Genomic DNA, 25101 nt, shown 5'->3' on the forward strand with positions numbered 1-25101 from the left:
GCCATGATGTTCAGCCTCACCTGGAGTCCCAAGGAATGGAGCCATCACTGAGACCTCTGAAACCTGAATGGAAGTTCTAAAGATGACCCTTTATCAAGATTTCTCAATATAACTGATTCTGGCAATTCCTGCCTTACATTGGATGAGGTCAACTATAAAACTCCTATCAAGAATGTCCCAAAAGAAGAATAACACGAAGCTGCTAATCGGTCCAGGAAAACATGAAACAAAAAATGACCCTGGGAAACCAAAAAATAGAACCTTACCTGACAACAATGATCCTGAGAGTCAAAAGGAAGACATGGTTGAAACCACTCTTGTACAACCAATCAACATAAAGAGCAATTACAATCCCTTCTTTTCATCAGTTGGTTCAAAGAGCAGCTGGTTCCAGGACCTTAAGGGCTTTCTTTGCCTCAGGAGGAGCCAGGAAGGTTGCAGCTCTGACTTGAGAACATGTTCAGCAGGAGGAAAACCCCTGTCTATCCCTGAAGTCTGAGGAAGGTCTTTGCCAAAGCTTCTAGAGAAGTTTTTCTTAATTATCCAACAAGGAAGTGCTTGCTTTCTAGAAAGTTCCGAAGTACTTCTTTCAGTGCTTTGGTTACAACAGAGAACAAAAACGGACAAGATTCCTCTCTCTGGAAGTGTACATTTCTCTGAGACACAGAAAATATTCAATATAAGTTACATGAAATGTTTGGAAATAAGTGTTATTGAAATGAAAGAAGTAAGACAATTTGGAATGTCTTCTCTTGGTAGGAATTAAATGAGGCTAACAAGTCACAAAGGATGATTTCAACAAGAAATGAAAGCAACTGCAAAGCCCTCTGTAATGCAAAATTCATCATAAATTCTATGAAAATGAAATCACCAGTAGAAAGAAAGAGGAGTGATCCATTTTTAATCCTGAATAAAGTCCTGCAAAAAAAGCCCATTACCAGTGTGACACTGCTGATTGATGGACGGATAGAATTCAAAAAAGAGGCCTACAGAGGCAGAAGTAGCATCTCTTTCTTTACAGTAATCTATTCTGATGAAAATCAAACATAATAACTTAAAGGTAAAAAACAAAATAAAACTGATATGTGCAGAGGAAGCTGTGTAGATGAGATGTGAGAGGGGAACATCAATTCTGTGACATCCTTTGTCTTGGGCTGGCCTGCAGTGAACAACTTGGCCACTTTTAGATCTCCAGAGCAAAAGGACAAATGGCTTTCTCTCCTACATCAATCTGAAGAAAGAGAAGGACTATCCATAGGATTCCCATTAAAATATTCACCAGGGACATTGGGAATTGTGTCTATGAAAGTGTTTGTAAGCCAGAAAATTAAATTCAGAATTCTTGCATAAGGCAGAAAAGCCAATGGTTAAAAAGAGAGACAATTAGGCAGGGAGAGAGTGCACATGCTATGGAAGTAAGTGTGTAGAAATATCATGAGGAGCTGGGCATGGTGGATCACGCCTGTAATCCCAGGAAGCTCAGGAAGCTGAGGCAGGAGGACCATGAGTTCAAAGCCAGCCTCAGCAACTTAGTGAGGCCCTCAACAACTGAGAACCCATCTCTAAATAAAATATAAAAAAAGGCTGGGGATGTAGCTCAGAGGTTAAGTGACCCTGGGTTCAATTTCGGGTACCACCCCAAAAAAAAGAAATATCATGAGGGTGAAACATTTTCTAGGGTGTGTGTTATCTTTGTGTGTATAAAAAGTAAACTAAAAGAAATGGAACAAGAGAAATTAGTATTGATTCAGGTATTTAACATTTATGCTTGGAAAGATTATTGCTTGTCAGATGTATCTTTCTTCCCTCTGATGTGAATGTTTCTCTCAGACCTTTTCAAGAGAAAATGGAGAGGCTTAAAGTTACTTCCACAGGGAGGGATTCCCTATTAGCATAAAGCAAGTGTCTCCAGACCTGTCACTTCTTGAAAGTGGTTTTGAAAAGTTCTTCATGCTTTCAGATTTTCTAGTTTGAGTATTTCCAGATAAAAAGTGGATGATCTGGGATAGAGAATATTTTTAATGGATTAGATTGTTTATATCATATCAATATCATATTGTCAAAGATTAAATATTTTACCCAAGTTATTATGTATAATTTTTTGACTGAAGTTGTCGTACAACAGCAAAGATTTTATCAATGAGGAAAAGATGGAAACATTTTTATAATACTATCAATTGTCATACTTCACAGCAGCTCAAGATCACAAGGAATAGTTTTGTTTGTGGAAAATATGTAGAGCAAAAATGTTACAGCTCAATAAAAATAAAAGATTATACAAAAGTTCTGACCAAAAAAAGCACAATATTTTCTTCTACCAAGTCAGGCTAAACATCCTAGCCCCCTCTTATGAATGACAAAAATATACTTAAAAAGAAAACTTTCTGGAGAACTTTTCAGGAAGTCAGTAATGGTAAGAACAAGCTGATTTGTGGAAGAACAAGTTCAAGTTTAAGAATTCTCTACAATAAGGTCCACAAGAACTGTCAGATTCCATTTGACATAACCGTAACCATTTCTAACAGAAATAAGTACTTAGACAACCCTAAATACGGGCTAAAAAGTCAAATTGCTCAGACTACAGCTAATTTTATAAATAAAGACCAGGCCAGATTAAATTTAGACAACTGTGGACCAATGAGACCCTTTAATGGAGGTGAGCGATCAGGCGACAGTCTGAAAAGAGCTCATGGGACCCCAATCGAAGAGACTGCCCACTTTCTTTGAAGAAGCTGGTAGGCAGTTTGGCCCCCTGCTTAATGGATTGTGCAATTCACTATGTAAAGTAATGACAAAATTGCATTTTGGAACAATTAAGCACAACTTTTATCATGCTTAATCTTGGTTGCTTCTAGGTCCAAGCATTCTCCGGGGAAAGATTATTTGCTTTTGATATAAACTAGCTAATAAGAACCTTTAGTCTTTCCCCAGTAGGAAGAGACTGTAGATCCTCAAATTCCCTCTGACAAATATAGACAATGAAGGTTAGAGACATCTGCAAAGCCAGATGTCCCCATGTCCCTATAAAGGAAAAAAGACAGAAAATCGACAAGATACAAGACTATAACAGCCAGTTGTGGTGAATGAGAGGAGTAGATGCCCTCTGGGTTCTCACTGACCATGAACCTCTTCCTTCCCTCTTACCCCCAGCACCTCTGACCAGGGGCCCTGCCCACAGAGAAACAGTTGAAACAGAGCACAGAATTACTCTTCATGTGCACACATTTATAGGTGCTCAGTTAAAGAGAAAAATGACAACTGGGTGTGTAAGGAGACTACTACACCAACAGGTTGGTTTCTTGTGTCTACATCTGACATGATTCAGAAGGTACAATCAACTTTCACCCAGGTAACTTACATGTCTCCTGAAAGCACTGATGGGGACATGCACCAAGGGCCAAGAGACTCCTTCACTGATCTCTGGTTCGAGATGGGCAAAGACTAGTCTGCACCCTGAGACATGAGGCTCAGTAGGGATGGCCATCCCAGGAGATAAGAGACAACAGCACCTCCCTCTTGAAACTTCTACAGAAGTCAATTTCTTATGTTTCTACTTTAAAGCTGTATAAAGAAAGACATTAAATAGAACTAAGGACAACATCCAAGCTCCATGCCTGTCAGTCACAAGAACTCAGGGTATCTTGTTGTACTTAATTCACATCAGACAGAAAACAGTAATATTATGCATAATGGCTCATAATTTACTATGTGTGTATCTGTATCAGGCAAAGCTCTAGGTAATTTTCCATTCATTTTCTCTCAACTTCATGACACCAATCTTATAAGTTAGTATGATTATTATCTCCAATTGAGGCTCACGAATTAACTAAGTTACCCAAAGTCACCCACCATGGACCAAAAGCATAATTCTGAAATGCCCAAGGTTGAAATGATATGTACACATCTACACAGTTCAGTCTGAGGAGTTTCAGCAAAGATGATTTCAAGCCTCTGGAGATTAGGCACATATAGCTGTGCTGAAACTCACAGCTTCTCTAGGTGCCAGCCTGGGAGTCTGCCATGAGGCCACTGTGGTCCAAGCTCCAGACACAGCCACAGTGCCACAGCCTGGGGCAGCTCAGTTTCTGGTGGTTCTCAGCTTCCTCCTGAAGTACTCAGGGGCAGCCTCATACAGCCACTCAGCATCCACGACGCAGAGGTCTCTCATGTAGCACTTGTTGGTGTACAGCAGCTCAGTGTATACGACGCAGGCTGGCTTGCAGTGGAAGAGGACAGATGAGGGATGGATGGCCACTGGCTGGTGGGTGTCCGTGGTGGCATAGGTACCATCAGGCTGGAGCTCAGCAGTGCTCATAAAGAGGCTGTGAGCCAAGCAGCGGCGGATGCTCTCCATGTCTCCTCGCGATGACATGACTGGCATTGACATCTGTTTCAGGAGATATGGAGAGATGGAAAGACCCCAAACATAAACACTGCTCAACACTACACAAGTGCATTGGAACAACGGGACCTAAAATGCAGCATCCTGCCAAGTCTGTCAAAACACACTTTGACATTCTACGGTGGTTGACTCAATGGCCTTAGGCATCAGCACGGGCAGGGGATGAAGGCACAGTGCAAGAGAAGACTGAGAACAGAAATATTTGCCAGGGAGCATTCATGCAATGACCAGACCACAGGCAGGTCCATCAGGTCATCCCTGGAAGGAAAAGCCTTTCCCTTTCATTTTGACCACATCATCTACTGCTCACTCACATACTGCTGCCAAATTAATCTTCCTGAAGCACAACTCCAGTCCCTCTTCATTCACTCAAAACCCTTAGTGTCTTTATTGCTGTTGGCAAAAAGTGCAAAGTTCCTATGATAAAGCTGAAGATGAGCCACTGCCAGGCCACCCCATCAGTTCTTGGCCCCACCCCTCTTCTGCAGACATTCTCTATAATCAATAGTCTTTTTTTCTCTAGATCCATGCATTGACTCCTAGCTGTTGGCCCCTGCATATGCTGCTCCTACTGGAAATGCTGCCCTCATCTCTGCAGTGAGAATGTCAGTCATCAGTCAATGTCCTTGCTCTGTGCCCTTGCTGAGTGGGTAGTGGAACCTTGTACCACTGGTTATGGCTCAACAGACCAGTGGTGGACACTTACTTACCTGACCTAGGCTGGCATGTTTAGGTCTAAAATAGGAGATCTAATCAATCTCTGTCAGGCTCCTGCTTACCGGCCCCCGGGTGGGTAGGCCATGTAAAGCCATCATGTGCATGTGGAGGCAGAAGTGAGAAGGAGAAACAAAGCAAGCAGACAGAACAAGAGAACCAGCGACTCCTGATGGCTTGTTCCAGTCGCTTATTCCAATCTCTTGTGAAGTATGACTACTTCCTGTCCTCTTCATCCTTTGAAACATCCCCCATTTTCCTCAAGGGCTTTTGTTTTTGGCAATCAGCTGTTCCTTTTTATTTTTTTTCCCTATTGTCCTGTGATCAAACCCAGAGTTCTCATACATGCTAAGCAAGTGGTCTCCCATTGAGCTACATTCCCAGCCTTTTCTTTTAAATTTTATTTTGCAACAGGGTCTTGATAAATTGGCCCTGAACTTGTGATCCTCTTAACATGGACTCCTGAGTAGCTGGGATTACAGGTATGTGCTGGCCAGCTTATTTCTTGCCTTTATCTCATCTGTCAAGATGGAGCTCAAGGTGTAGCTTAATGGTAAAACATTTGCCTAGCATGCATAAGGCCCTAGGTTCCATCCCAAGCATAGCAAACAAACAAAGTTTATAAATCTGAACATAAACTCTATGTACATTTCTCTCTCTCCCTCTCTCTCTCTCTCTCATACCCACACACACACACACACACACACACACACATACAGTAACTGTAAAAAATGAAATAATTTAAAAAATAGTGTTATTATGAAGTAGAACAAAATAGTAAAAGGTAGAATTATGGGTAATTCTTACTTCTTACTTAGTTTTAAATTCTTTTACAATGAGAATTCCTTTTATAATCACTAGTGATAGGCAACTTAAAATATTACCCTAGAAAAGACTGACAGGTTAGTTCCCCAAAGAGCAACAGGAAGAGACAATACCTTTAGGCAGATTTCCCTCAGTTGTGCTCTCACTTCAACTGCTAACAGCATATTCTTGCTGTTCACAAAATTCTCTTTGCACCAGTCCTGAATAGGAGAAAAAGAAATATCACAATCCTCTCGTTTCTACACTGAAAAAGAATGTGTGAGTGTGTGTATGTAAATAGAACTTTGAGAACACAGTTGAATTCAGAGGGAAAATTTCCAGTGTCAAAAAGGACTATTAGAAAACCTCTTGCCAGGCACAGTGGCACCTGCCTATAATCACAGCAACTTAGGAGGCTGAAGCAAGGATGATCACAAATTCAAAGGCCATCCCATCTCAAAATAAAAAAATCAAGGGCTGGGGTTGTGGCTCAGTGGTAGAGCACTTCGACTCAGAAGGCGTAGGGAGAACATCACAAGTCGGAGGCCAGCTTCAGCACGAGTGAGGCCCTGGGTTCGATCCTCAGCACCACATAAAAATAAATAAATAAAATAAAGGTATTGTGTCCAACTACAACTAAAATATAAAGATTTTTAAAAATAAATAAAAAGGGCTGGGAATACAGTTCAGAGGTAAAGTGCCCCTAGTATAAATCCCCAGTAACACCAAACAAAAAAATAAATTAATAGTTTAAAGAGAAACTAAAATATTCCTTATTTCAATTCACCATGAGAAAAGCGATAGACTGATATATTTTGCATCATACCCTATATTTGTAAAAAAACAACCCAGGAGGAAAATGGACGAAGGATATGAACTGATTGAACTCACAGAAGAGGGAATATAAACACCCAATAAACTTATGTGAGAAAGTTGAGTCTCTTGAGGAATCACGGCAATGAAGTTTAGAATAACTGAGATACAATTTCACATCCATCAACTAGGTTAAAATTGAAGTTATTTCAACTTAGAGTTGGAGAGGATGGTGGAAATGGAAACTCTTATACAGAATGAGGGACTACAGACAATTTGAGAGAGCCACTTTCCAACCTGGTAAAACTGAACTACAGCTATCCCAAGGCCTGGCAGATACACTCTTAGGTGTTGATCCCAGTGTGGATAGGGAGACCTGTACCAGATGGTCACTCAGTGTTGTAAGTAGAAAGAAGCTGCCAAAGGATAGTGTAAGAAAATATTTATGTTTAGAGTATACAATGTGGATGGATATGAAATACAGTCGCCCACATGGGAAATACACACCAGCTAGAGGACAGTGCTCAATAAGGGAGCACTTGGCGTTTTTACTGCATCAGCAATATTTTGTTTGCTTAAGAATAAATTAAAGCACTGGTGTAGCAGTGAACACCTGTAATCTCAGGAGCTCTAGAGGCTGAGGCAGAAGGATCACAAGGAACCTCAGCAACTTCATGAGGCCCTAAGTAACTTAGGAAGACCCTGTCTCAAAATAAAATATAAAAAAGGCTAGAGATACGGCTTAGAGATGAAGGATCCCTGGGTCCAATCCCTGGCACAAAATAAATAAATAGAACTAAGGTACATGTACGAAAAAGTATAGAAATGTTAAAGCTGAATGGTGGTTTTTTTTTTTTTTTTTGTAGTTGTAGATGGAGAGAAGGCATTTATTTTATTTATTTTTAAGTAGTGCTGAGGATCAAACCCAGTGCCTCATGCATGCTAGGCAAGCGCTCTACCACTGAGCTATAGCCCCAGCCCTGAGTGGTGGCATTTTTTTGAAGTAAAAATGTGCACGCTATGGCATAATTACAGATTTTACTAATATACAAGAGAACATATTGTCATTTTCTATCTTGGTACAAGGAACTGAAATATCACACTAGCAAAAACTACTGTGAAGAAAGTTTGAGGTAGGTGAGGGGAAAAAACATTTTGTGATTGCTGTCGTCTAGATATGGTATGAACGTTTCCTAAAGCTTCTCTCAACTCAGAAGGCTTAGGCAGGAACATCACAAGTCGGAGGCCAGCTTCAGCAACTTAGCAAGATCCTGTCTTAAAAAGTAAAAAGGTATGGGGATATAGCTCGGTGGTAAAGCTTCCATAGGTTCAACCTCTAGTATCAAAACAAAAAATAAATGAAAGAAATTTAATCCCCATTGTGAGGGTCAACAAGTAGAAACTTAATCCAATTATGATGTTTACAGGTGGGGCATCTGGAAAGTGGCTAGGTTTAGATAAAGCCACTAGATCGAATCCCTCATCATTGAATCCTTTCTATGTGATGTCTTCTATGTGATGCTCTGTGCCATCTCAGGGTTCTGCTAGAAGACTACCACAAGATGAGGCCCATAGATCTGGCTCTTCCAGAACTGTGAGCCCAAATAAACCTCTTTTCTTAATAAACAAATTAGTCTGCCTCAGGTACTATGTTATAGTAACAAAAAAACAAACTAATAAAATAGCTACAAAATTGAAGCACCAAACACATAACTGATTTGGTCCACATCAAGTACAAATTAAACACAAGCAGAACAAAGTCCACAATTAAATTTATTCCCAGGTGATATCCCACTACTCAGACATTTCCAAAATAAAATCTGGCATTCTTTGTGTGGCTCCTCAGATGATCCAGCCAAAAAGGGAAGGGGCATGCCTATAACCCCAGTAACTTGGGAAGCTGAGAAAGGGAAACACAAAAAAAAGGCCACCCTTGGAAATTCAGATATCTTTTGTCTCAAAATAAAAAAGAAAAGGCCAGGAGTGTGTTGCTGGGCACGATGGTGCACGTCTGTAATCCCAACAGCCTGGGAGGCTGAGGCAGGAGAACAGTGAGTTCAAAGCCAGCCTCAGCAATCTAGCAAGGCCCTGAGCAATTCAGTGAGATCCTGTCTCTTTAAATAAAATACAAAAAAGGGCTGGGGATATTGCTGAGTGGTTACATGCCCTGGGTTCAAACCCCAGCACTGAAATAGGAAAAAAATATATATGCCTGAAAAAAGGAGTTAGCATTTGAGAAAAGGAACAAAACAAGGCTCACCTTATTTCCACCTATGTTTTTGAAAGTCCGATAAATATTGAGCAGGGTGATGTGATCCCCCTCGCTGGATATGAACTTCTTCCGGACACCCTGCACTTCATCCCGCCGGGCAGGAGGATTATAGAGAACACTGTCCACAGACAGCAGGGAAACGATGGTCAGAATTTCTTCTGTACAGTGGAATTTGGGGGATAGAAGGATGGTCTGAAAATCAAAATTAAAAATGTATAAACCAACTATTTTCCTAGCTTCTGAATACAGTTTTTCTGTATACTCTTTCTAGCTTTTATTCAAAGGAATTAAAGGGCAAGGTCTCTAAAACTATGACTTTATATGTAAAGTCATGTCATTTTACATTTTTGTAAAAGGGATGACTGCCTTCCCTGACTAATTCCAAATCCCTGTGGGCAGGGCTCATGACTTATATGCCTTTGAATCCCACACACAACATTATACAAAAGTAGGGATTAGTAATTATTTAAGAGAACAAGTGAGAACCACAGGGCTCAATTGTTTGCTTTGGGATAGCTAACCTGTAACAGACAGAAAAGGGACTGAGGAGAAGGTATCATTTACTTTGGCAAATTTGGGCTCTAAAGGAAATGCTGCCATCTTTCTTCCAATTGGAGTCAGTGTGAGCTGGTCATCCTTATGTTCAAGAGCACCTAACAGGTCCAGTTGGGCAATGGCCGCCTGAATGTGATCTGAAGAAACAGACACATAAAAAGGACCAAAATTCCAAAAAGAAGTCACAGCTAGTTCAGTACTTCTAGGAGCTTTTGACAACTCCACACCAAATAACAGCAAAACCCACCCAACCACTGCCCAGCACACTATTCACCGCTATTAATGACACCACTAAAAAGCCCAAAACTTAACAAATAAAATACGGGAGGGCAGTTGTTCTGAGGGAGTGGGAAGGAGGCGGAAGCAGCCAAGTGGGGTCCCTGGGGGTTCAATGGCACCGGTAACAGTGACACCTTATACATATCATCCTTTGCAGAAATTTAGCAGTGAAAAGAAAAACCCAAGTGTAGAACAGTACATGATATGTGTTGCTATGTGTGTTTTTATTTCTGTGACTTTTTTCTTTTTTTTTTTAAACAGTGCTAGAACTACATCCATGCTCCTCCATGGAGCTATATCCCAGCCCATTCACCTTATTTATTTATTTATGAATTATTTTATTTATGATACTGAGGATTGAACCCAGGGGCACTTAATCATTAAGCCACATCCCCAGCTCTTTTTACTTTTTTATGTTGAGACAGGGTTTCCCTAAGTTGCTTAGAAGCTTTACCAAGTTGCTGAGGTGGCCCTTGAACTTCCGATTACCCCACCTCAGCCTCCTGTGCTGCTTACAGACATGTGCCACTGCCCCCCTATTTTTGACACAAGGTCTTAATAAGTTGCCCAGTCTGGCTTTGCACTTCCTACCCTCTTGCCTGGGATTATAGGTGTGTGCCACCCGCCTGGCAGGGCTATGGGTATTTTTAAAGAGACTGTGCATTCTTGTATATGCATACATTTTCTGTAGAAGACAACTAGAAAATGAATACAACAGCTGCTCTAGGAAAGGAAAACTAAGAACTTGAGGATCAGAGTGGGACCCTTCATAACCATCAAAATTGTCTATATTTTCTCTTTCTTTCTTTTCTATGATTGCATTTTTTTTTATTGTAAAAAGAGGAAAATCAAGCCAGGCACAGTGGTGCACACCTGAAATCCCAGCAACCCAGGAGGCTGAGAAAAGAGGATCACAAGTTCTGGGTGGGTTTCAGTAATTTAGCAAGGCCTTAAGCAATTTAGCAAGACCCTGTCTCAAATAAAAATAAATAAATAAAAAGGTTTGGAGATGTAACTCTGTGATAAAGCTGCCCTGGGTTCCATTCCAAACAACAAAATAAATAAAAGGACAACAGAGTAGTGATGTGATGTCATATGCCACAAGCTACAATTATTAGGACTCTAGTTGTTATTTTCTTCCACCATGGGGAGATTACCTACAAAGGGCAGGGAACAATCAAATTCCAGTTTAAAGCCAAGAAATTTGATCTTTGCTGTCCTTTTGCATACACAAGCACAATTCATTTTTGTAGTATCCCATGGATTACCCTTAATGACCTTCACTGGTTCCAGAGGTCAAGTCCCCTGACTGTAAGTCCCTGCATGATGGGTCTGACAGCACAGAATCTGTCATTTCATGATTCTGAGACCCTTCTCTGAAAGACAACATTGTTATTCAACAAGATAAATTAGCAAAAGGAGATGATGGAAATACTTGTTTTTCTTCCCAAATACTTGTTTTGGGGAAGAGCATACTTGTTAGCTACTCATTTACCTTCTGTCACACTGAGGACTCCACTTACCTGGAGATGGTTTGGACATGAAGTCAAAGGTGAGCACATTTGGGACTTTCATAGCTAGAAGCTGAAGCATCACACTCGCCAGGTTACACCTGTGAAGAGTACGAGACCAGGATCGTTACTCATCCCTGACCCCTAGGCAAGTCAGTCAGAACCATTGACTGAAGAGCATTAACAAAAACCACAGCTCTGGAAAACAAGCCAACAGGAAAGAGTGACACAGGGGCAGTCAGCAAGGGTGCAAGCGTGCCTTGAACCGACCTCTGGATCTCTGGCACAGTCATCTTCTCAAACTTCTCAAACTCCTCTTCTGTGTATAGCCGGTAACAGATGCCACTGTCCTCTCTGCCAGCCCTCCCTGTGCGCTGCCAGGCCTGAGTCTTTGACACACGCTGCACAGCTAACACCTCGAGACCACTGTCTAGAGGGAGAATGGGACTCATCAGTGCTTTGCTCATCACATAAAAAAACTGTTTCCACAGTGATGACAAAAAGTAAAGTCCTCAGAATACCAGTGAGCCTTTTACAATACGGGGGGTTCAGAAAAAAATCAAGGCTAAATGGGAAAGCACAAAACTAGATTGCTCCAGTGCTTTGGTCCCACAGTGAAAGAGGGCCTTGCAATGAGCCCTGTGTAAATCCATTATGAAAATATCAGAAAAGCCTCATGCTCCTAGCAAGGGGCCTGAAGAGTAATTTCAGAAGTCATGGATTAGATCGCAAGATAGTCAACCACCCTAGTATGCTTGGGACTGAAGGTTTCTAGGATATAAGACTTTTTTTGGTACTGGGGACTGAACCCAGGGGTGCTTAACCAGTGAGCCACATCCATAGCCTTTTAAATTTTTTACTTTGAAACAGGGCCTCACTAAATTATTGAGGCTGGCTTTGAACTTGTGATCCTTCTGCCTCTTGAGCCACTGAGATTACAGGCGTGTGCCACTGCACCCAGTGGATATGGGAATTTTGATGCTAACACTGAGACAGCTTCTAGCAAGCTAGGAATGTTGGTCATACTATTGATCGATGACTCAGAAAGTGAATGCCTCGAGTCACTAGTGTGCTTTTTCTCTCTGTTGTTTTTTTTTTTTTTTTTTTGGTACCTGGGATTGAACTCAGGGGCACTCAACCACTGAGCCACATCCCCAGCCCTATTTTATATTTTATTTAGAGACAGGGTTTCACTGAGTTGCTTAGTGCCTCGCCTTTGCTGAGGCTGGTTTTGAACTCACAATCCTCCTGCCTCAGCCTCCTGAGCTGCTGGGATTACAGGTGTGCACCATCACGCCTGGCTATCCTCTGTTTTCTGTGAGAAAACAGGTCATGTGAAGTTTGTTTCCTAGGAATAAATGACATTAAAACTTTCCCTTTTCCTTTTGATAGTGGGGATTGAACCAGCTTTACCATTGAGTACATCCACACCCTTTTATTGCTCGGATTACAGACATGAACCAGCTGCCTGGCTAACATCTGTTCTGGACAAAGATGTACTCTGTGCCAGGCCATGAAAACCCACACCATTTCACATATGCTGTCTCTAGGAAATCTACACGACAGTCAGCCCCACCAGTGGCTACAGAGCACTTCAATTAAATACTGGGGAGTGGTAATTTCAGCTGAAACAGAAAATGAGCAAAAATAACTTCCAGCAAGTCTCCCACTGCATATTTGTAGGAGACAGATGGTGGTCCACCTGCTGCCCCTTACCCCAGATTAAAGGATCCTTCTGCTTCCTCGGAAACCTGGGAGCACACACCAGCCATACACAAAATATTATTTCTCATAAGAGCCTTTGATTGCTAACAGATTGTCTGTGGTCTTCCAGCAATCATTCTTGCCCAACTTCCAGTGGGCTTTCAAATGTTCTGCCCAAGTCCTTGATCATGTTCTTAGGTTTGCTAAATGTGGGCTCCTTTCCTGTCTTGACTTCTTGTCTCCTATACCTGCATTAGGTCTGTCTCCTTTTTGGACTTGATTTCTAGACTATCTCACTTATGGTCCCTGCCATTCAAATCTCAGTTACTTATAAACATGAAATGCTCACTTGGGGAAAATTGTGGGACTAGTTTCAATGGTTGCTCACTATATACAGGAGAGACATTCATGAGCTACAAATTCTCACCAGGGTTATACTTCTTTGCTTTAACCATGCCCGTGTCAACTACATATTTTATTCCTGTAATGGTTATGGAGGTTTCAGCGATGTTGGTTGAAATGATCACTTTGCGATAGCCCTAAAAGGAGGAAGAAAACCAAAAAGCCACATGACACATATATGATTCAGAAGTTTAAAACATACTCTCACCATTAATTTCCACCATCACTCACGACAGAGAAAAGATGACTTCATTATTAATGGTGGTCATCAGTATTAATAGTTGGTCATTAAACTAGACAGGGATGGGAAGGCAGAAAATGACACTGCAGTTCTAAAGATTAACTTGAGGTGATGAGATGTAATGGGACAAGCACAAGATTCAAAAACAATTAGATGAGACCTGGAATCCTGGCCTTGCCAATTTCATATGTGCCCAGTGAGCACTGCCTACTTCCCCTCTGGGGCCTCAATACCCCTGTAGGAGCCTGAATGACGGGAGTGCACATGAGCATCAGCACTGTGCCTGGCACAGCAGACGCACATAATAAACCATAATATGGACAAACTGTGATTTATACTAGCCCTTACAAGAGTCACTCACTTACCTTTCATCTTGGCCTTTGTACTTTCCCTCATCCCCTAAAAACTGTTTCCTTGTTCTTCTCAGAGGACAGTTCCACCTGTAGCTGTGTGATATATATCTGTATTTTCTCAACTACCTCACTGATGCCTGGACAACCCCTCCCACGTACCTTATCTGGAGCCCAGTGAAAGGCACATGCGCCCCACTGATGGATCTGACTGGGTGCCCAGGGATGGAGCTGGACAGAAGCAGGAACTCACCTTAGGGGCCCCTTGGAAGACTCGAAGCTGCTGTGCATAGGGCAAGGAGGCATACAGAGGGAGGACCAACATCCCAGGGCAGCCATCAGGGAGGTGTTTTGCGATGTCTCGGCAAGTCTTGCTCATTGCTTCGATCTCCTCCTGACCAGTGAGGAACACTAGTATGTCCTGAGAAGAAGGGGCTTCCTTTAAAAAAAGAAGGGAAAAAAATGATGTTTACTGATAACATTTCACAAAGTGTGGAGATGTAAGAAGCCTAAATGTTGATAGCTCCCTGGGAGAAGAGTTTTACCAGCAACACACAGAACCGTAACAGGTGTGAGTTAGCCAGCTATGTTTAGAAACCAGCCAAGGACATTTTGAAGGAAAATTACCAGGTTGCTTTTTTGAAGGGACAATACCAGGGAAAGCACAATCAGGCAAGAAAATAAAATCTACATAAAGTTGCCTTCCTTTCCCAAACATCTTAAAAGATGAAACTGATAAAACGGAAGGCAACTTAAGGAAATCCTCATCAATGGAAGTCTCCAGAAGCAATCATGCTGGAAAAGGAGTACTTATTCAATGATGCCATCATATACCAAAAAGGTATCCCATAGCTGGGCATGGTGGCACATGCCTATAATCTCAGTGACTCAGGAGGCTGAGGCAGGAGGTTCACAAATTCAAGGCCAGCCTTTGCAACTTAGCTAGACCCTAAGTAACTGAGCAAGACCTAATCTCCCTCCACCAAAAAAAGAAATAAGAAAGAGCTGGGGATATAGCTCAGTGGTAAGCACCCGGGGTCCAATCCCCAATACCGAAAAAAAAAAGTACCCTATATAACTGCTTGAGACACTGAGGTTAACTGGGTTGTTCACCTTCAAAGAGAATGATCAAGTAAATGATATGCCCATTTACCTGATTTTTCTTTGACATCTGTTCAATCAGACAGATTATACATATGGCAAAATAACTGAAAAATATTTAGCAATAATTATGTGCGTACGTATGTGTATACAGTTGGCCCTCCATATCCTCAGGGTTCACATCCACAGATTCAAACACCTATAGAACTGACCCAGTTATCCCACTCCTTGGTATACACCCAAACGACTTAAATCAGCACACTACAGTGATATAGCCATATTAATGTTTATAGCAGCTGAATTCACAATAGCAAAGCTATGGAACCAACCTAGGTGCCCTTCAACAGATGAAGGGATAAAGAAAATGTGGTATGCTGGGCATGGAGGTGCATGCCCCTAATCCTAGTGGCACAGGCGGTTGAGGTCCTACGCAAGACCCTGTTTCTAAATAAAATATTTTTAAAAAGGGCTGGGAGCCAGGTGTGGTGGTACACGCCCGTAATCCCAACAGCTCAGGAGGCTGAGGCAGGAGGATTGCATGTTCAAAGCCAGCCTCAGCAACAGCAAGGTGCTAAGCAACTCAGTGAGACTCTAAGTAAAATACAAAATAGGGCTGGGGATGTGGCTCAGTGGTTGAGTGTTCCCAAGTTCAAGCCCCAGTATATGTCCCTCCTTCCAAAAAAATGCGGGTGACTGGGGATATGGCTCAGTGGTTAAGCACCCCTATGTTCAATCCCCTGTAACCAAAAAAAAAAAAAAAAAAAAAATGTGGTGCATACACACCAATGGAATATTTCTCAGCTGTAACGAAGAATGAAATTAAGACATTTGCCAGAAAGTTGATGAAACTGGAAACTATCTTTTTAAGTGAAATAAGCCAGTACCAAAAACCCAAGGCTGAATATTCTCTCTTGATATGTGAATGTTAACACACAATAAGTGAGGATGGGGAGTAGAAGTTCATTGAATTAGACAAAGGGGAGAGGAGTTACAATTAGAAAAGAATAGAATGAATCACACATACTTTCCTATGTTCATATATGAATACATGAACAATGAAACTCTACATCATGTACAACCACAAGAATGGGATCCTAATTAGAATAAGTTATATTCAATGTACGTATGTCAAAATACACATTAATACAATATACATCTAAAAAAAATTAAAAAAAATTTAAACTATTTAAAAAAACTAAGTCTGTATTAAACAGACTTCTTGTCATTATTTGCTAAACAATCTAACAATTATTTGCATAGCATTTACATAGTACTAAGTATTATAAGTAATACAGAGATGGTTTAAATTATGCAGGATGATATGTGTAGATTATATGCAAATACCATGACATTTTATAAAGAACTAGAGTATTCTCAAATTTTGGTATCCAAGGGGGGGGTCCTGGAACTAACCCCCACTTTGAATGTTGAAGGATGAGTACATACTTAAGGACATATACACATTCATATATTTATATGTGTGTGTATTTTTTAACTTATGGGGTACTAGGGGTTGAACCCAAGGTACTTTACCACTGAACTACTTCCCCAACCCTTTTTATTTTTTTATTCTGAGATAGGGTCTCATTAAGTTGTTTAGGGCCTCACTAATTTGTTGAGGTTGGCCTCAAACTTGCCATCTTCCTATCTCAGGTTCCCGAGTCACTGAGATTTCAGGCGTGCACCACTACAACTAGCTCTTGTGTGTATTTTTTTGAGCCTAATATGGATAGGACAAATTTCAGAAGTATATACAGACAGAATAAAGTGTAAAACGGTCAAAACTTTATCAGTAGCAGAATTCATCAAAGCTACTATATACCCTGAATGTACCAGTAGCCACCATTCATGAAAAATCCATCATTTCAAGTTTGCTTTAAACAAGGCGGACTGACCTTTTCTCTTTCCCAAATACCATCAAATTGACAGTAAGGGTCACTGTCCCAAAATGGCACAACAATGAGCTGAGTGTGTTCAACTCAGTTTTGAAAGATGGAAGAGATGCGGGGGAGACACTGAATGATAGGAATAGAAAGCTGTGTCCTGGGTGCCTACTAAGGGGACCAGTGACAAGAGATGAGGTGATTTCCCTAGAGGAGCCAGAAAGGCTCAGGACTTGGGGGAGCAAGGTAAAGATAAGTTGTGAGAGGATGAAACCTAGAATTTGACTGAAAGTCTTGAGTATGGTCTAGTTAAACTTACAGGTTCCCTCTCCTACCCAGTGCAGCCAGACTGGGAAGCCAGAGGAAGCAGTAACGGGCATCACCGTGGGCACTATGGGAGAGTGGCGAGAGTGTCAATATGACAGTTTCACAGACTTAATAAAAGTTAATTCTTTGCCTTTAGATTTTCTCAGAAAATTAACAGGAAAATTAAAAACAATTTTATACAAATCAAACAAAAATGAGGTGATTTAATAATTCAAGTTTTTAAAGTAAATATTTAATAAAATGAGAAGGGATTTTGAAATAGTTCTTTAATGAAGTTAAAAAACACCTTTTTTTTTTTTTTGGTGGTGTTGGGATCAAACCCAGAGCCTCACGCATGCTAAGCAAGCAATCTACCCGAGCCACACTCCCAACCCTAAAAAACAACTCTTAATTGCAACCCATTATTGAGTCAATTTTTACTTTTTTAATGAGGTAGAAAATAACAGACTATATCACAAGTAATGAAGGAGATAGGTGTTCATAGTCTTAATATCGTTTATATATATCCATATGTACATATGCATATATATATATGTATGTATGTATGTATGTATATATATGCAAAGAGAGAGAAAGAGAGAGAAGGTTGTAATATAAAATGCACTTCTTTAGTGGGGCTTCTGATAAATTAAAAAGAAAAAAAAATCCAAGTAGGGCAGTGCTCTAACATATGATAGTTTTCTAGTTTAGTGGAGGAAAGTTGCTGGTCAGAGTTGAATTATTTTTCTTTTCAGAGAAAATAAGAGAAGCAGAATAGAATAGACAATATGATTGATGTATGTACATTCCATGTATGTATTATATGTCAAAATACATTCTGCTGTCATGTATGACTAAAAAAATTTAAAAAAAATAAATAAATAGCAGTCTTGCTAAAAAAAAAATAAATAAATAAGAGACACCATAAAAATGACTAAAAACCTAGACATAACAATTGAATTCCTTATTTAACTTTCTGTGTGTTTGTGTATGTGTGTGTGTGTGTGTGTGTGTGTGTGTGTGTGTGTGTGTATGTGTTACACATTAGGCAAGTGTTCTACCACTGAGCTACACCCTCAACCTTTCATATTTATCTTGATGACATGCTCACAAAGTGGTGTATTCACTGGTTTTTCTTTTCTTTTTTTGGTACTGAATATTGAACCCAGGGGCGCTCTCTCACTGAGCTACATCCCCAGACTTTTTATTTATTTTTAGACAAGGTCTCCTGAAGTTGCTTCGGCCTCACTAAGTTGCTGAGGCTGGCCTTGAAGTTGCCAAGGCTGGCCTTGAAGTTGCCATCCTCCTATTTCAGCCTCCTGTTACTAGGACTACTGTGGGAAGCCATTCTAACACGTGATTGGGTGACTCCCGTTAAGGGCCTGAGGCGCTTTGGCTCTGTCGAAGCTTTCCCGACCCTTTCCTGATGAGAGAGCCCATCCGTGTGGGGGTGTGCCTGACCACTGACCCCGGGGACCCAATCACTGACCCTGACCTTGGAGTACAGCCCCCCCTCAACCTTCATTGGATGGAATTCTACCCTGAATCTCTTGTTCCCCAATAAAAGGCTACTCCCAGGCGTGTTCACTCTCTCTCTCTCCTGCTAGCCCAGAGTAATCCTCGATGCCCTGCTGGGCGGCTAGAGGTGGGAACCAGAGAGGTGAGCCGTCTCGGACCTAGCAATATAAATAAGGTAACTGGTCTGTGTGTTTTATTTCGATCTCTTCTAACTTTATGCCTAGAACCTCATTAATGAAACCACTGCGCAGGCCGCGTGGTAGAGATTACAAGTGTGTGCCACTGCACCTGACAGTGGCTTTTCTCTTCAAGGCTGAATGTTCTCACTACCAAATGTACAGAACACAGAATCTGTCAGGAATTTGAACCCCATTCCATACCTGGTGGATCTGGAAGACCGAGACAAGAGCTGCATGTAGGTAATCATGCTGAGGCTGTTTGGTGTAAAAAATCTGGATTGGATGCTGCCGACCTTCCAGGTAGAGGACAGGGGCTCCATTGAAATACTGAGAAAACAGGTCCACATCCATGGTAGCTGACATCACAATCACCTTCGCAAGAGAACAAAAAGGAGGATAGCAAGTAGGCATTGGACAGCCTTTCTATGCCCCTCCCAAGCCCTAAAAGCAGATGGTCAAGGCCTGTGCCACTCCCATCATATTTATCTTTCTCTGTGGTTCTGAAGCAAGAAAACACATGGGAAAGAAACAAGCCTGTTTCCTTAAATTGGCTGCACATACTTTGAGAGGCAGTTTCCCCAGTTCCTTTCGCCTCTTCTGAGCAGCTTTCACCACTCCAAAGAGCACATCTGTGTGGATAGTCCGTTCGTGGGCTTCATCCAAAATGATACAGCTGTACTTCCGAAGCAGGGAGTCTGAAATTGCTTCACGCAATAGCATGCCATCAGTTAGGAACTTGATCCTGGTGTCTTCTGAGGTGACATCCTCAAAGCGCACTGTATAACCAACCTATATGGAGGAACAACTCGTTCATGCACCAAACATCTGTTGAGCATCCCCTTGTATCCAGCACTGTCCTAAGCACCTATCACAGTGCACAAGACCAACACTACCCTGGCCTGCTCCCTTGGGGATCATATGGTCTACTCAGTGGACATGCACCTTTAAGTACAATTATGTTGAGCATCTGCCAGTAAATGGCTGAAACTGGAAACTAACTTGCTAAGTGAAATAAGCCAGTACCTAAAAACCAAAGGCTGAATATTCTCTCTTGATATGTGAATGTTAATACACAATAAGCAAGGAAGGGGACATATACCTTTAACTGCAATTATGTTGAGCATTACAAAGAATTTTAAACTAACCTCCTACCAGCTACTTAATAAGTTTCACATGAAGCTGTATATAGATATGAAAAAGATGTCCAAGATGTTTTTAAGTGAAGCTAGTATACATGCACACAAATATAAATCTGTCTTCTATAAAATTCTGAAACTCATCTTAAATACCTACATATATGCTAGAGAGATGCCTACAATGTTTCTAGAAAAATATAAAAATATTTAACAGAGGTTACTAAAGTCTCAAAATGCTCAAGGAAAACAATTTATCTAACTTTCCAACAGGTGGCAGTGGTACTAGGAATTGAACTCAGGGGGACTTAACCACTGAGCCACATTCTCAACACTTTTAATTTTTATTTTGAGACATGGTCTCACTAAGTTGCTGAGGCTGCTTTTGAACTTGTGATCCTCCTGCCTCAGCAGAATCCTGAACAGCTGGGATCTCAGGCCTGTACCACCCTGCCTGGCTCCAACAGCTTTTGAAAGCAAAGCAAACAGAATTGCAACCCTTTTAGATTCTCTGATCTCTTCAAAACTGGGAAAGAACTCTGAGAATGGCCTAAACAGCTGTGGCAAAAAAAAAGAAGTTTGCCATGTATAAGAAATCTTGTTCAGAAAACTATAAAAAGGCAAAAGGCACAGTGAGAGCACTGCTCAGTAAACAGCACTGATATTAAACAAGGGAATGAAGTACCAGTTTCCCAAGTTCAGTTCTCTTCTCATCTGACACTCTAGTAGCAAGAGAGATGGCGGCTACTCGTCGGGGCTGGGTCACAGCAATGATGCCCTGGCGGCTGATTCCCCCTTCATAGAGGTACTGAGGGATCTGAGTTGTCTTCCCAGAGCCAGTTTCCCCTAGGAATGAAAAAAAAAAAAAAAAAAAGTCTCACTTAGATGTAAATTGACACAGAATTCTCCAATCAAACAGCTTAAAGTCAGAAAAATATATATATATAAGAAAATACCTTGAGTTGAAGGCCTCAGAAAAATGTGCACTCATGTTTACTGCTGCAGAGTGTTTGCTGAAATTGTTTCTGGGGAAGTTAAACTATATTTTTAAAAATTTGAAATGTTGGTGCCATTTGACCCACAATTCCACTTTCAGGGATTGATTCTAAGGAAATAATTAAAGATGACTTCTTCAACTTGGCTCATAAAAATTAGAAGGGAGATCAGTAGCATACAGGAAGGGGACCAGAGGAAGGGAGGAATAGGGGAAAGGGGGAAGTACCAGAGAAAAAACTTAACTAAATTGTGCTATGTGCATGTATGAATATGTCACAATGAATCCTATTACATTTAATTATAAAAAATAAAAAATAAATTAAAAAAAACTTCGGCTCTTGACATTTAAAAATTGGAAACAATATATATGTTCAACAAGAGGTAGCTGGTAGAGTTATAAGATAAAATGAAATACAACTGTTATACAGATTGGTATGTATTAGCAAAAAAAGATGTCATTCACACATGTAACCATAACAAACTCCGGACCATTCCCTGACCTGTCACTTTCTTTCAATCCCTCTGCTTCTGTCCACACTATTCCAGAACTAGATACCTGCCCTCATGCTGCTACCTAGAAAACGACAAGATGGGTAAGCCCTTAATGGGGCCCAAGGGCTGCACTGGTGGCCCTCATCTGGGCTCCTCTGTGCTCTGTTCATCCCTCTCCTAGCACTGAACAGACTAGTTTGTATAGAATGTTTAAATGTTTCTGTCCTTTTCCAATACCAGAAGTACTGGAAAGCAAGTCAGTCTCTGTCTTTCCATGGACTTGAGTACCCTGCATACAGTAAGTATCCAATAAATGTTATTTCCTACCCTCTGTGGGTCCCTTTAACAGTGTCTAATTAGATCAAAGAACTCAGGGAGCTCAAAAACATCTGCATAGAAGCAGCCTTCCTATTCAGCTCCTCCACAGTTTAGAATAGAACAAGTACTTGGGAAACCTGGGCATCCTCTTTCCTTGCTATCATGACCCCTCTCTAGCTTCCAAGTCTTAGAGTCCCATTTCTCTCAGTCATCAGAGCCCTTTAACTGCTCATCCTTCCTGACCCAGCCAAGAATCACAGACTAAGAATTTGAGTATTCTGCAATCTTCCTGCTGAATCTCCTAGGTACAATCCTAACAAGTTGGATCCATGTCTCCCCTTCCTGCTCCTATACCAGAATAACTGAGCATTGCTAAAGTAAAATAACCAAATGCTGCAGATGTAGGGCTAAGTAAGAGACATCTGGGCACCAACTCTACCATTGATCTTGTTCCTGTTTTTGCAGCCTGTTTTCTGTCTCTATCCTCCCCAAGGACCTACTTGAGGCTCTGAGACTCCCATTCTCAGCAGAACTCTTCCAAGGGGGGGAAAAAAAAAAAAAAGTCCTCTAATATGATTTCCCCCTACAAGTGCATCTGCAATCACACCATTCTTGCTTCCTTTCTCCAGGGCCCACAGTCCTCTGAGACAGCATTCCTCCTATCTAGGCCAGCTCTCCTCTAGTCCTTGTTGCCAAGTGGCCCCCACCCAACCTTTACTATTAGTTTTATCCTATCTTCAGCCTCCCTCTCTGCTGAGTTCTTCCCCTTAACCTATGAATATCTGTAAATTCTTCTCAGCCTCTCTTTTTTCTCAAAACAGAAAACTGATCCCTCTACTTTCTTTCCTTCACCTTCTGCCTACTTAACTCAATGCCACATTAGCTCTTACCACCATGGTTCTGTTGAAATATGCCCCAAAGAGGGCTGGGGTTGTGGCTCAAAGGTAGAGCGCTGGTCTAGCATGGGTGAGGCACTGGGTTCGATCCTCAGCACCACATAAAGTAAAATAAAGACATTGTGTCCACCTATAACTAAAAAATAAATATTAAAAAAAAAGAAATATGCCCCAACCAAATCCAGTGGGCAATTTTTTGAGTGGTCCACCTATTACTGAACGTTACAGTTGCATCTACTCACTGCCTTCTTACAGCTATATTCCTCTGATAAGCAGCAGTACTGGGTCTCCTTTCCGTCTTTGATAGCTCATCTTCATGAGATCTTTACTAAATGTGGGTGATCAAAGCTCCTTGAAATTAATCCCTGCCTTACAGCTCTGCTCAGCTCCTTACATGCAATGAGAACTACTACTTCCCAACCCATCGGCCTGTTTCCAGTCTCCAGTCTTTCAGGCACGGTCTCTTCTACAAGAAAGCACTCCCTCCAGGTTCACCTCCCCAGCCGTCTCCTCACAGATTAGTGTGGATCCACTCATCTAAGTTTCCAAAGCCCCCATACGCTTCTCTACCCTTTCAGCGAAAGTGAGTCTTTCTCTACAACCGTCGGTAACCTCCACTCTTCTCCGAGGTCCCTCTCCAGGTCTGGCACAGAAGGGGCGTTCAAGTTTGTTAAAAAAAAAAAAAAAAAAACGAATGAAAGGGAGAAGCACCTAAGAAACTGTTCCCGCGAAGCAGGAACCGAGTAAAAAGGAACCCGCTGGCGTGGCCACTCACCAATGAAGACCGCGCTGTCCAGGTTTCGGAGCTGGGCCAATAGCTGCCCCCGCGCCTGGAAGATGGGCAGACTCCGGCGCTGCAACTCCAGGGCCTCACGGTAGGGACTGGCCGAGGGCTGAGCCAGGGGCGGCTGCTGTCGCCGGCCTCCTCCTCCACCTCTACCGCAGCCGCCGCCCGCAGTCAGCAGCATCACTACTCGCCTCTCGGGAGGGTAGGAACCGGCGCGGCTCGGAGGCCCACAGCCCGGCCGGAATCTCTTGGCCGGCGGGAAGCCCGCCTCCTCCGGCATGTCGGGAGGACGCCGCGGCAGGAGGCGCAAGAGCAGGAAGCTCCTGCCCGTCTCGGTTGTCGGCACCAAGCAAGCACCGCCCCTTTCTCTCCACGTGCAGCCGGTTCTGGGCAACCAACGACCTCACGGCCGCCCCCAAGCTTTAGGGAGAGGACTACAATTCCCAGAATGCATTTGGGGTTTGGGAAGACGTTCAATTCTTAGGGGCGATGAGAGTAGAGGCTGATGTACAACCACAAAAAAGCCCGGAGCAACAACAGAGAAAGATAGGGTATGCGGTTCCGTGGGACATTGGTCTAGAATAACGACTTTCTTCTCCTTGACGTTAACACCGGTTTACTTCCAGCAAAAATGCGTTTCTCGCCTGGCGCCGTGGCGCAAGCCTGTAGTCCCAGCGGCTCTGGGGGTTGAGGCAGTAGGATCGCGAGTTCAAAGCCAGCCTTAGCAAAAGCGAGGTGCTAAGCAATCAGTGAGACCCTGTCTCTAAATAAAATGCAAAATGGGGCTGGGGATGTGGCTCAGTGGTCGAGTGCCCGAGTTCAGTCCCCTGTACATTTCCCCCCATCGCCCAAAAACAAGTTTCTCCTTCTCTGTGCACAAAAATCGTCACTTTTCAAGGAATTAGTTATTTAAAGTCAATGAGAGGGGCTGGGGATATAGCCCAGTTGGTAGAGTGCTTGCTTTGCATGCACAAGGCCCTGGGTTCAATCTCCAGTACCCCACCCCCCAAAAAATCAATGAGGAAATACAAAGGTTTGCATTGATCTTCTAGAGTTAAATGGTAGATCCTGATACCCTCAATTTACAAATGAAGAAATTGAGTTTTCTGAAATTAAAGTCATTCAAATGTCACAAAATCTTAATTTTGAAAAGGGCAATGTATGACCATTGCACAATGCAGCTCTGATTAAATTATATGGGGATGAAATATACAAGAAAAAAAAAAGGGCAATGTAATCATCCTTATTAACAGAAAAGAAAGACGAATTCTATGACTCTGACAATCATATTTTCCTAAGAAAGTGATCATCTGGATGGATGCTGTGTGCTTCAGCAACACAAGCAGGGAAAGAAGGAATTGAATGGAACTAAAATGGTCTTTAACGCTTCCTTTCTCCCAATCATTACTGCCAGACTCTCAAATTCCTTACACAACTCTCCAGCC

General features: G+C 41.9%; 1 protein-coding gene across 2 annotated transcripts; it reads right to left on the reverse strand.

The window, feature by feature from the left end:
- Positions 1-485: 485 nt before the first annotated feature.
- On the reverse strand, positions 486-24064 carry DHX33 (DEAH-box helicase 33). 2 transcript variants are annotated; one of them, XR_014019322.1, is made up of 13 exons: positions 23645-24064; positions 20853-21013; positions 19596-19823; positions 19236-19406; positions 14301-14486; positions 13482-13593; positions 11621-11780; positions 11363-11451; positions 9570-9697; positions 8994-9197; positions 6055-6141; positions 3989-4387; positions 486-3561 (listed from the first exon to the last, which is right to left on the reverse strand). XR_014019322.1 is itself a non-coding variant. In XM_081270984.1 (12 exons), exons 1-12 carry the CDS (start codon positions 23934-23936, stop codon positions 4079-4081), a joined length of 2127 nt encoding a protein of 708 aa, XP_081127110.1. In that variant the 5' UTR covers positions 23937-24064; the 3' UTR covers positions 486-4078. The 2 variants fall into 2 exon arrangements, 1 of the variants encoding a protein (XP_081127110.1); XM_081270984.1 differs by having other exon boundaries at positions 486-4387.
- Positions 24065-25101: the final 1037 nt, after the last annotated feature.

This window comes from Spermophilus citellus, assembly GCF_964194105.1.
Source record: "Spermophilus citellus genome assembly, chromosome: 17".
NCBI lineage: Eukaryota > Metazoa > Chordata > Mammalia > Rodentia > Sciuridae > Spermophilus > Spermophilus citellus.